Source organism: Perca fluviatilis, chromosome 11 (genome assembly GCF_010015445.1).
Source record: "Perca fluviatilis chromosome 11, GENO_Pfluv_1.0, whole genome shotgun sequence".
Lineage (NCBI taxonomy): Eukaryota > Metazoa > Chordata > Actinopteri > Perciformes > Percidae > Perca > Perca fluviatilis.
The window spans coordinates 30,318,181-30,331,479 of record NC_053122.1 but is presented as its reverse complement, the minus strand read 5'-3'; the positions used below and the strand labels follow the sequence as shown (position 1 = coordinate 30,331,479).

General features: G+C 42.1%; 1 protein-coding gene across 2 annotated transcripts in view; it reads left to right on the top strand.

The window, feature by feature from the left end:
- LOC120568974 (potassium voltage-gated channel subfamily H member 6-like) overlaps positions 1 to 11,528 on the top strand; it is a 118,701-nt gene extending 107,173 nt beyond the window's left edge. For both annotated transcript variants that reach the window (XM_039816749.1, XM_039816748.1), the window contains exons 22-23: positions 7,336 to 7,766; positions 11,251 to 11,528. In XM_039816749.1, coding sequence (XP_039672683.1) covers positions 7,336 to 7,717 — 382 coding nt within the window. In that variant the 3' untranslated portion in view covers positions 7,718 to 7,766; positions 11,251 to 11,528. The remainder of the gene's footprint in view (positions 1 to 7,335; positions 7,767 to 11,250) is intronic.
- The last annotated feature ends 1,771 nt before the right edge of the window (positions 11,529 to 13,299 follow it).

Sequence of the window (13,299 nt, the reverse complement as noted above, 5' to 3'; positions counted from 1 at the left end):
GGCAGATCAAACAGGCCACCCCCTGGAAATGCAAAGCATGTAATGTGGCCCTCTGTGTTATTGCAGACAGGAACTCTTTTGAGGCTTGACATCAATAAATGTCATGAGGGCAAAAATGCCTGGACTTTTTTTGTAAAAATGTAAATAGTTTTAGTTCTGTATAAGTTGTAATGTTCATTTCTGAGTTCCAAGACTCCAAAGACATGAGACAACTGTTTACAGAGGAAATATTCTTGACTTTTATTCTTTTGTGTGTGATTTCAATAAATATCTGAGTGATTCAATTTCCATTTTATTTTTTTATGGTCTCATAACTTATTTTACATTCAAGTGACAATGCAACACATATTCTGACAGCCCAATGTTTCCTGAAAAAAAAGATTGTAGTTTGTAGATTGACTGTGCACAACAGGGTTGATGTTTTACAAGCTTTTTTAGAAAATAAAACCAGACGGACAATGAATTGTAAAAATGACCTTAGGTCTCATAGGGTTAAGGAGAGGAGCCTAGTCGGGCTAGAACTCCCCAACTGGATCGGGCTGTACTGGCCTGCCTCCCTCTACTTTGATTATATTATTGATTATATGGTAAATGAGTCTAACGACTATGAAGAGAAGCAGAGAAGAGAAGGGGTGCCGTGTCACACCCTCCCCCGCCGGTCTAGGTGAACGCTGCAACTCCTCAATCCCTAACTATAACCCCACAGTCACATAATCTACAAGAGAAAGAGACAGGCTACCATTCATTTTCAATATGAGTGGCTGTTTGCCAGCAACAAGCGACGAGCTGGCCGCTGCCACGAGCAAGGCGGGGCCAAAATAGACAAGAAGGCGGTTATGCAAATGCTGAGCGATGCGACAAAGCGACTGCCAATCGGAGTGAAAGGGCAGCGTGACGTAGGTCAGTGGCTCGAGTCGAAGAAAATAATTCAAGATGGCGGAAAACTCTTCAGGACATCGTATTTCTGTATATATCGGATATGTTTGGCATTTTATCTCATATTTTTTTACTTTTATCGAGAAATAAATACTTTAAAATCCAAAAACATCGTTCTTGTGACTTAACAATACCTCTGAAGTAACTCTTAAGACATGCTTGAATTTAGCACCGGAGAATTTCTGTTTACTGTTGCCAAACAACCAGGAGTAGGCTAGAGCTTTGTAGGTCAGAAGAACGATTTTAAATTCAATCCTGGATTTTACAGGAAGCCAATGCAGAGCAGCTAATACAGGAGAAATATGATCTCTTTTCTTAGTTCTTGTCTGGATCAGCTGGAGAGTCTTAAGGGTTTTATTTGAACATCGTGATAGTAAGGAATTACAATAGTCCAGCCTGGATGTAACAAATGCATGGACTAGTTTTTCAGCATCATTTTGAGATGTTCCTAATTTATGTTACGAAGGTGAAAAAAGGCTGTTCTTGATGTTTGTTTTAAGTGGGCGTTAAAGGATATATCCTGATCAAAAATAACTCTGACAGTAGTGCTGGAGGTCAGGGCAATAATTCAATTCAATTCAATTCAATTCAGAGTAACTATATCTTTGGATAATGAGGTTCGGAGGTGTTTAGGGCCCAGCACAATAACTTCAGTTTTGTCTAAGTTTAACATCATAAAATTGTAGGTCATCTATGCTTTTATATCTTTGATGCATGCTTGGAGTTTAGTTAACTGACTGGTTTCGTCTGGCTTAATTGATAGGTATAAGGTGTCATCCGCATAACAGTGAAAGTTAATTGAATGTTTCCTAATAATATTGCCTAGAGGAAGCATATACAAGGTGAATAGAATTGGTCCAAGCACTGAGCCTTCTGGAACGCCATGGCTAACTTCTAAAGAAAACCTCTGAGTCCCTCACCATCTTCCAGTCCCGCCTAAAAACCCAACTCTTCACCTCTGCCTATCCCTAGCCCCACGCCCGCTCTCCAAACTGTGCCTCAATCTTGTTTTGTTTGTTTTGTTCTGTTTTTATAATCTACCCTGCCCTGTAAAGCGACTTTGAGTCTATGAAAAGCGCTATATAAATTAAATTTATTATTATTATTATTAAAGGCCTCTAAATGCCCCAAAAAGTAATCTAAAAAGAATAAATAAAAACATTCCATGGTCTCATGAATGCCACATAACTGTAACAAGCTCCTTCGTAGTAACTAGCGGTAAAAAATGTTGAAGAGGAGCGGAGAAGGTGACGAGCCTAAACAGCCAAAAATTAGTTCTTTTTTTCTTAAAAGCAACAAAATCAACTCAAGAAACAACTTAAGCAAAGCCAGCCTCTGTGGAGATGCAAACAGACACCATGCAAGAGCACCCCGAGCTGCCGGTCATGGTGCTCTGTCAGGTCAGCGATAGTTGGCGGAGATTACGGTTAAATTTAGGTAAGAAAAAGTGAGCGGTGAAAATTAAGTTCATGAAAAAGATCGTAGCTTGGATTAAAACATTCTTAAGGAACACGCATTTTCTGGATGAAAGTCTCCCCCCCCCCCCAAGAGGGGCACGTGCGCGATCATGGAAGGCTTGTATCATGTGGACACACCGACAGTGTTGTTGTCATTACTTAGAATTCCTCATGGGGGAGACCGAAACTACGCACTATTGCTTTAATTCACCCATTTACATGTGAAAATATGGAAGGAAGGTCTATCTCTGCAGGGATCCTTTCCATAATGTTGTCAGACACTTGCAATAATAATCTGAGTCAATGAACAATTTGTCTTTCTTTCTCAATATTGGACCAATTTAGTCACTTAGACACCAACACATTGGAAAACAGTGTCCATGTTACAGCATACCTGCCAACCTGTACGCATTTTGCATAGTAGATACGCATTTTGACATCAAAATACGGTGATACAATTTGTCACTTTAAACTACGCGAAAATCAGGTGACTGCTTTGAGTTCACTCTTTGACGTGCAGTAGCCGTCTCAGTCTAACACTTGATGGTAGTAGGCTAAAACAGTGTAGCAGCCACAAGCATGCTGGAAAAAAAAAAAACTAAAGAAGAAGAGTTCGACCAATCATAGCGTTGGGTTCCTTCCTCTAACTGTCAAGCAGGGATATCGGCTACTGATAGCAAAACGAAAGCATCACATGAAAGTGTTATTCCTCATTTCGGTGCCACTTAAATGCCTGCACTACTCTCTGATGCTCCGAAACGGACGTTAGAGGCAACCGAAACATTGTGCATATCACGCTAGTTAACACTACACTTGACAGCAGGTAACATTAGCCTACCGTTAGCTAGCAGCTAAAAATGCTGACAGCTAAACGGTGTAAAAGTAACTAACAGTCTGCAGCTGCCATTGTCTGAAAAGCACTCGCCTCGCCAGCCTCGTGCTGCATTGAAAGTTATTGTAAAATATCTTTTTCCCATCCAGTGGTTGTTTTTGTCGTTTAACAGGAATTTACTTATTGTTATAAGTTATTAGGGCCCGAGCGCCGACAGCGGCGAAGGCCCTATTGAAACTGAAGGAATTATTTATTTTTCCCGGCAAATGAATTGCCTTTTTGAGGGGCTTAACATATTCAAAAACTCATCAAATTTGGCGGTCGCATCAAGTCTGGTGAAAATTTACGTATTTTAAGGGTTTCAGGAATAGTCGCACAAAAATGGCTCGCTAGCGCCCCCTAGAAAGTGCGTTTAACCCTTGTGTTGTCTTCGGGTCAAGTTTGACCCGTTTTCAAAGTTTCTTTATCAGAAATATGGGTTTCTTTCAACCAAATTAACCAAAAATAGCATGGGTGGTTCCCAATTAAGTTCTTCGCAGGTAAAATTAATGATCACTGCTTTCATAGAATTTTGGGTGTTTTATTTAATTTTATTGCATTTGTGTTCTTCCCGGGTCAATTTTGACCCGGTGGTGCAATGGGGCACTTTTGCCCTCAACAGCAGATGAACACACACACATGTACATGAATGCACATGCGCACACATACACCCCCCACCCCCACAAACGCACACATTCATACAAACAGCAGCTGAGAACTACCTCATGTAATTGATCACATTATTGTGCTGTCCAGCACATGGAAATGCACCCGAACACACACACACACATGGACAACAAACATGCACATGTACACGTGTGTGCGCGCACATGCATTCACACACACACACTCACAAACACAACATACTGAAATTGGGCGATGGATCATTATGATTTTCAGGAGATGAACACACACACACACACACGCATGCACATGCTTGCGTGCACACACACACACACACACACACACACACACAGTAGCTGAGACCTGCAAAAGATTATACTATTGTGCTTTTCAGCACATGAACGCATGCACACGCATGCATACACACACACATGCCCACACACACACACACACACACCCATTGCAGCGGATCACACTACTGTTCTTTTCAGCAACACACACAGACACACATGTACACATGTAGACGTGCTCATGCGTGCCCACACACACACTCAGAAACAGCTGAGACCTGCAATAAATCACATTATTGAGCAAACTATGTTGTTATAACACCTTTGATGTGTCTTTTCCTAAAAGGGGCCAAGTAAACTTTCCGTAAATAATTTTTTTCCTTTTTGGTAGCTCTCCTTTGTTTGTGAATACAATTACATTCGTTAATTTTAACCTGGGAATATAATTGTCACATACCAGCCATTAATCCAAACACAACTTTCTCAATATCTCAGATCTCAACTGATTTTACTCAGAAGGTAGGTATAATTTTATGTAAATGAGGTCTGTTGACCATAAATAGAACAGAATAAGTGTAAAACTAGTTGAGATGAATTGGAATGAAGTTGAATAAAAGTGGTAACACAGATTTGAGTGATTAATTATAATTGCCTATGCTTTATAAACACGCAAAGCAGATCAGGTCACTTTTTGCCCAGGAAGACACCAGGTGTGATTATTGGCTGCCATTCAAAATAATAAAATGTTTTCAAAATCATATCCTGACTAATCATTAACATATACCAGTCAGTGATTATCCACAAACATAGGTTCATCTGATCTTAACTATAATGAAAATAATTCATAATTTATGCTTATTTTACCCCTAGGATTAGGTATTATTTCATGTAAATGAAGTTTATTCACCATAAATTCCAAAAATAAGTGTAAAACTAGTGGTAATGAGTTGGAAAGAAGTTGTTAAGAAGATGTAACACAGAATTGGGTGATAATTTATACTTCATGCTTTATAAACAGACAAGCAGACAGGCAAAACAGACCGGGTCAATTTTGACCCGGGAGGACAACTAGTGCATGGTCGACGGGAGGAAAACACAAGGGTTAATGTAGACTCACGAAACTTGGTACACATATGTATCATGTCAAGATGTACAAAAAACGTCATTAGAGCCATACCCTAAACCCAACAGGAAGTCCGCCATTTTGATTTCAAAGTTCGAAATTAGTGAGATTTTGGCCATTTCCACGTCGTACTTTAACGAACTCCTCCTAGAGATTTCATCCGATCACCTTCAAACTCGGTCTGTGCCATCTTAAGATGTTAAAGATGAAAAGTTGTTAAAAGAAAAACTTTTCGTCATAGGGCGTGGCAGCCATTTTGTGCGTTTTGCTGCCGAAACAGGAAGTGGGTGTAACTCGCGTGTACATTGTCCAACTGGCTTGAAACTTTTCATCCGATGGACTTCAAACTTGGTCTGTACCATCCCAACACCTTAAAGATGAAAAGTTATTGAAAGAAACTTTTCGTCAGACGGTGTGGGTGTGGCGTGGCGGCCATTTTGAGTGTTTAGCGATGAACAAAGAAGTTGTTGTAACTTGAGTGTACGTTGTCGTATCTGCGTGAAATTTCTCACGATTGACAAGGGTCCAGGCCTGAGGACATCTACAGGCAAAAATTGACTTTTGGTCATAGCGCCCCGCGCTGGCACCAGGAAATCAGCCTTATATGACAAACATCATCCGATTTACATGAAACTCAGTATGTGTGGTCTACATGTGATACTGAGCCGCCCCCTATAATATGACCACGCCCACTTACTCAGGCCACGCCCCCTTTGATACCATTTGAACCGTTTAAGGTAGACCCTTGTGAGGTATCAATGAACTCAGCAGAGAGTTCCTTCTTCATTGGTGATGGTTTGGCCCACCCCCTATGCTTAAGCCACGCCCCCTTTCATAACATTTCAACTGTTTAAGCTATACACTTGTGTGAGGTATTATTGAACTCAGCAGAGACTTCATTCTTCATTGGTGATGGTTTGCCACGCCCCCTTTTATAACTAATGACCCGTTTGATGTAGACCCTTGTGTGAGGTATCATTGAACTCAGCAGAGACTTCCTTCTTCATTGGTGATGGTTTAGCCTGCCCCGTATATTTAAGCCACGCCCCCTTTTATAACTAATGACCCGTTTGATGTAAACCCTTGTGTGAGGTATCATTGAACTCAGCAGAGACTTCCTTCTTCATTGGAGATGGTTTGGCCCGCCCCCTACGTTCAAGCCACGCCCCCTTTCATACATGCTGACCCATCTAAGGTAGAATCTTGTGTGAGGTATCATTGAACTCAGCAGAGACTTCCTTTTTAGTTGGTGATGGTTTGACCCGCCCCCTATGCTTTAGCCACGCCCCTTTTCACAGCTAATGAACCGTATGACGTAGAGTTTTGTATGAGGTATCGTTGAACTCAGCGGGGAGTTCCCTTTTCATTGTTGACGATTTGCGGTGTCCGTGTGCAAGTTGCACGGAGCGGCGTCTGCCAGTAACCGCGATGCGCGAGGGCCCGTCCATCGCTGCTCGCAGCTTTAATTGTTATTACATTTTTAATAAATCATTTAATTTTGACCCTGTGGCAATAAACAAGCCATTCTTTAATGTCGCCGACTGTCGTTTTGTGCTCCTTTTAAAAAATATATATATATATATTTAAATCTTTTTACATAAAAGTATCGGTTCAGGCATCGTTTTAAAAGTATCGTCTTAGCACCGGTATCGAAAAAACTCCGAACGATACCCATGTTCTTGTTTCCTTCATACTGGATTTATATGTTGACTAACTGGGGAAATGACTATGTCCTAGGACCAGGTGAAGTGATTGGTAAGCATGTAAACTAAACGATACGCTATACTGATGCCCAACCAATGACATCAAAGACAGCGGTAATGGCACATTTTTTTCCGCGTGTGCCACCGTGTTCATGAACCAGAACTTTGACAATAAATCCGTAAGTTGCTACTCAAAAAAGTTTTTCAAGGTTGGCAGGTCTGTAAGTAGTGAACACTTTCTCTGTAGCAGATACCTCATGCATATGTCAATACTGTATCGCTGTAAACTTATGTAGCTCTTTCTGTTTGTGTGCATGCGTGTGTTTTCCAGGTTGGAGTGTCGTATGTTAGCAGACGTGGGGACCATCATGCAGCTGCTGCAGAGGCAGATGATCCCACCTTCCTACAGCACCCTGACATCACCCCCTAACTTACCTTCCTCCCCCCTCCTGTCCCCCACTGCCCCCCCGACAGACCAAGAACAAGTCCTTCGACATCTTCCAGAATCCACTGTCCTCCATCTTACTGCCTCACCCCCTCTCATCCATGCCTCACCCTCTCACACTTCATATCAGTCACTGCTTTCTTCCCCCAAACCCCCTCAGAACAGCTCCACCTCTCCACCCCTTCTTCAAACCTCCAGCCAGTCTTCGTCCTCTGTTCATCCTCAGACTGGAAGCCTGAGTCTAAATCCAGCACCCAGCGAGGCCTGATCAACCAGTCCTTTCTGTCAGGACCCCGAGCTTAGCCTCTGTCTCACAGGTACTGGAAACCTTTTAGTAGCACAGTCAATTCACTTTCACAGGAGAATGGGATAGTAATAAAAAACAGTGTTGTAGTACTCAAGACCAGTCTTGGTCTCGAGACCACTTTTCAAAAAGGTCTCGGAATCAACCACATTTTTATTTGGTCTTGTCTTGGTCTCAGATAAAGAGGACTCAGCATTTTATTTAAGATTGGTCAAGACCACAACTGCAGGGATATCACTAAATTGCCTTGTGTATCGTCTGATTTGTGTTATCATTACTGTGATTGGATGTAAAACTTCCTGCTTCAAATGCAACCAATAACTTGACTCATTTCTAGTTTGAAATGTGTTCCTGCCCCCCTTTACACACACCCCCAAAGTAAATGTAGAAGAAGCTCTGGCTGTCTGGGTGAAATTGTTGGTAATAACATTTTATTTATTGTACCAAAACTCTTCAACCAGAAATCTCTTCACCCCTTACCCAAAGTGATTTAGCGAATATTAGCTATACATATTAGCTAGTTATATACTGTATGTTTCAGTTCTTTGGTCTGGTCTCGGTCTCAACCGCATAGGTGGGGACGCGTACCTACCAGATTTCGTCATTAGTCATTTTGTACCCACCGCTTTTTTTGAAAACCTCAAGCTCAATTTAGTTAAAATTGTCCATAACACATATAAAACATAACACATATAACATCCATAACACATATAATTCTTGAGCGACAGATGCCAAAAAATCCACAACAATCTCTATCCCCACAGGGCAGGCACAGACACAGACGCTCTGCTGCTGCGCAGGCTGCACACTTCTCTGTTCACAAGTCGGGACATTCTGCTTAACGTGAAAAAGCTTAACGTCGTTTAATGTACCTAAACAACGATCAATGATCACAGAATTTCTCATGACCATATCTTGTAATGAACACTTAAGCCTGTCAAAAGAACTAAACCGAAATCCAACGATTATATAAGTTATCTCACAAACAGTTTTCTTCTTCATTGGCGCCTATGGCGAGGAAAAAGCTTGTACCTAAACAATGATCAGTGATTACCAAATTTCTCTCTCATATTGCTCCTCATAACCACTGAAAACTGTCAAAATCTATCCAGAAATGTGGTGATGATTGATCTTTGTTTAGGTACATTAAACCTTCTACATTAAAGCTATTAAGCTTTTTCACGTTAGTACCATGGGGAGTCAACCCACAGCTGCTCCGCTGCCCTGCAGAAACGCATCAGATGTCAGAAAACGTCCATAATAATTGGACTTTGGGTTAGATTTTTTGACAGTTTTCAGTGTTTATGAGGAGCAATATTAGAGATAAATTTGGTAATCATTGTTTACCTACATTAAACCACATTTTTATTCATTAGTAAGCTGCAGGACAGCATCTTTCAAAACATGACCTGCACGAAAGAGAAAAAAAAAATGAATGCGTCATTGTACCCATCACTTCTGGAAATGTAATTCCTGATGCGTCTCTGTCCCCAGCAGATTTCAAACCAAACTGACGCCCATGCTCAACCCCTCAAAGTCTTTACACTCGTCTTGGTAACGACTTTGTCTCGGTTTAGGTGGTCTTGACTACAACACTGGTAAAAACTATGCAACTATATGACCTCCCGGTAAAGCTAACAAAGTAATACGGTGGGTAGTCTATATCCACGACATTCTACTTCGGGGATTGTTAAGGCTCTGTCTAAACATTCATTAACATTTGTCAAAACAGCGAATACGACCCACACGGGACTAATATTATCCCACGACCTCTGTGTTTGGCGAAATATAGTGGGTAATTTGCTTTGGAATTTTTATATGACAAACTACAAACATGGCAGATTCAAAAGGGATTAAAATCACAGGCGACCTCCGCAATCATTACAAATCATGTTGAGTTTGTGGCGGTTATACCTCACACAATTGACGGAAACATGGATGCAATTAAGGTGATTGGGATGTACCCCCTAAATCTATTGCCCCAGTGCATGCTGGGAAGGTTCCTAACACACCAACCCACATGATCAATTCAATTTTATTTATAGTATCAAGTCATAACAGAGTTATCTCGAGACACTTTACAGATAGAGTAGGTCTAGACCACACTCTATAAATTCCAAAACCCCAACAATTACACCCAGACTCTTGGTAGGCGGTGTCTGACGGGCCGGTTGGGGGTGTGATGAACAGTGGCACATAATAGTCACGTTAAAGATAATGGAACAGTGACTTTGAAGGTCATCGTGGAAGTTCATGTCATGTCGGATGCGGCGGACGCAGCAGGATGCAGCCGGGAATTGCAGAGAATCTTCTTCGCAGAGCTATGCTCTGCGAAGAAGAAACATAAGGACTCCGGGGAGTAAACTCCCCAGAGCTAGGTTAGTAACAAGCATTTCTGGGACAGGATGCATACAAAAGGAAACAAGTAGAGATGAGAGAGCAGCTCAGTGTGTCACAGGAAGGAAGGAACTTTCCCGGCAGTCTAGAATTATAATAGCATAACTAAGAGAGGCAGGTTAAAGAGAGGTGCCTGGTCGGGCTAGAACTCTCCCCAACCAGATCGGGCTGTACTGGCCTGCCTCCCTCTACTCTCGCTATATTATTGATTATATGATAAATAAAACTGATGACTACGAAGAGAAGCAGGTGGGCCGGTTAGGCGGACGCTGCAACTCCTCACTCCTTAACTATAAGCTTTATCAAAGAGGAGGGTTTTCAGTTTACTCTTAAATGTGGTGACGGTGTCTGCCCCTCGAACCCAGACTGGGAGCTGGTTCCACAGGAGAGGAGCCTGATAGCTGAAGGCTCTGGCCCCCAGTAAACTTTTAGAGACTCTAGGAACCACAAGTAGCTCTGCATTCTGGGAGCGTAGTGCTCTACTAGGACAATAAGGTACTAGGAGCTCTTCTAGGTATGATGGTGCTTGACCATTTAGAGCTTTGTAGGAGGATTTTAAATTCGATCCTAGATTTTACAGGAAGCCAGTGCAGAGAAGCCAATACAGGAGAAATATGATCTCTTCTCTTAGTTCTCGTCAGAACACGTGCTGCAGCATTCTGGATCAGCTGGAGAGTCTTAAGGGACTTATTTGAGCAACCTGATAGTAAGGAATTGCAGTAGTCTAGTCTAGAAGTAACGAATGCATGGACTAGTTTTGCAGATCAACACTCAGCTAGTATGAATGCTGATCCGGGTTTCAACTAAACACTTTCAACTAGCTGGATGAGAACTAACCAGATGATTTGAACCTGATTTTAGCATGTTAGCCTGAAATATTTAAGCCACATTTTAACAACAGGGCCCATGATACTAGTGTCCATGTAAATGTATCCATTAAGAATTTCACTGAGATTTAAATACCTCAGAGAACTGAAAGCCATTCATTTTAAAGGACACCATGTAGACACTGAGCATCTTCCCCCTCTAAGAGTTCAGCATGCAACTATGTTTTTTTGGTTCCAAAACATCTGACCTTACTTTGTGTCTCTCCATGGCAGGACCAGCCCGTCTGTGGACAGACAGTACCTGTCCTCCCACCATCGGTTTGTCATAGCTTCACCAATCAACCAATCAGAAGAGGGCCTCGCACCTGCTCAACCCAACACAGAAGCAGCATCTAGCCAATCAGAGTAGCACGGGAGCCCGCTGTGCCTGTCATTTGACAGTGGTGTCACCACACTGCAGAGTCTGCTCTGAACTGTGTGAACATGCTTCTGCAGAATGATTTACTTTGTCATCTGTCAACACATACAGTGGGGAGAACAAGTATTTGAAACACGATTTTGCAGGTTTTCCCACTTACAAAGCATGTAGAAGTCTAATTTTTATCATAGGTACTCTTCAACTGTGAGTGATGGAATCTAAAACAAAAATCCAGAAAATCACATTGTATTAATTTGCATTTTATTGCATGACATACAGTAAGTATTTGATACATCAGAAAAGCAGAACTTAATATTTGGTGCAGAAACCTTTGTTTGCAATTACAGAGATTATACGTTTCCTGTAGTTCGTGACAAGGTTTGCACACACTGCAGCAGGGATTTTGGCCCACAGACCTTCTCCAGATCCTTCAGGTTTCGGGGCTGTCGCTGGGCAATACGGACTTCATCTTCATCGGCCCATCTTCAATGCTCATTCTGAGGGAAGGAGGTTGTTGTCCAAGATCTCGCGATACATGACCCCATCTATCCTCCCCTCTATACGGTGCAGTCGTCCTGTCCCCTTTGCAGAAAAGCATCCCCAAAGAATGATGTTTCCACCTCCATGCTTCACGGTTGGGATGGTGTTCTTGGGGTTGTACTCATCCTTCTTCTTCCTCCAAACACGGCGAGTGGAGTTTAGACCAAAAAGCTCTATTTTTGTCTCATCAGACCACATGACCTTCTCCCATTCCTCCTCTAGATCATCCAGATGGTCACTGGCAAACTTCAGACGGGCATGGACATGCGCTGGCTTGAGCAGGGGGACCTTGCGTGCGCTGCAGGATTTTAATCCATGACGGCGTAGTGTGTTACTAATGGTTTTCTTTGAGACTGTGGTCCCAGCTCTCTTCAGGTCATGGACCAGGTCCTGCGCTGATCCCTCACCTTCCTCATGATCATTGATGCCCCACGAGGTGAGATCTTGCATTGTGCCCCAGACCCAGGGAGATTGACCGTCACCTTGAACTTCTTCCATTTTCTAATAATTGCGCCAACAGTTGTTGCCTTCTCACCAAGCTGCTTGCCTATTGTCCTGTAGCCCATCCCAACCTTGTGCAGGTCTACAATTTTATCCCTGATGTCCTTACACAGCTCTCTGGTCTTGGCCCATGTGGAGAGGTTGGAGTCTGTTTGATTGAGTTTGTGGACAGGTGTCTTTTATACAGGTAACGAGTTCAAACAGGTGCAGTTAATACAGGTAATGAGTGGAGAAGTGGAGGGCTTCTTAAAGAAAAACTAACTAATTCTTACTGGTTGGTAGGTGATCAAATACTTATGCAATAAAATGCAAATTAATTATTTAAAAAGTCATACAATGTGATTTTCTGGATTTTTGTTTTAGATTCCGTCTCTCACAGTTGAAGTGTACCTATGATAAAAAATTACAGACCTCTACATGCTTTGTAAGTAGGAAAACCTGCAAAATCGGCAGTGTATCAAATACTTGTTCTCCCCACTGTAGATCACAATAAAGGACCAACAACAAAACAAAGGTTCATGGATCAAACCCACATTTTAAAAACACTTTACTTTGACATAGTCAGCATTACACAAATGCACTAAGTAAGAGAGGGGACGATCTCTACTTCACCCAGTAGAGTCTGCGCCCCATGTAGGCTGAGTCCTTTGCAGCGGCAAGGGTTTGAATCTGACCTGTGGCCCTTTGCTGCTTGTCATCCCCCTCCCTTTTCTGTCTATCCACTGTCACTATCAAATAAAGGGAAAAGCCCCCAAAACAATCTTTTTGTTGCTAAGAGAGAGGAGACAAAATCACAGTGGCTGAACCTTTTCTATGTTTGCCTCTTTAAAATTGGTTTTGTGAATATGACATTTTGACCACAG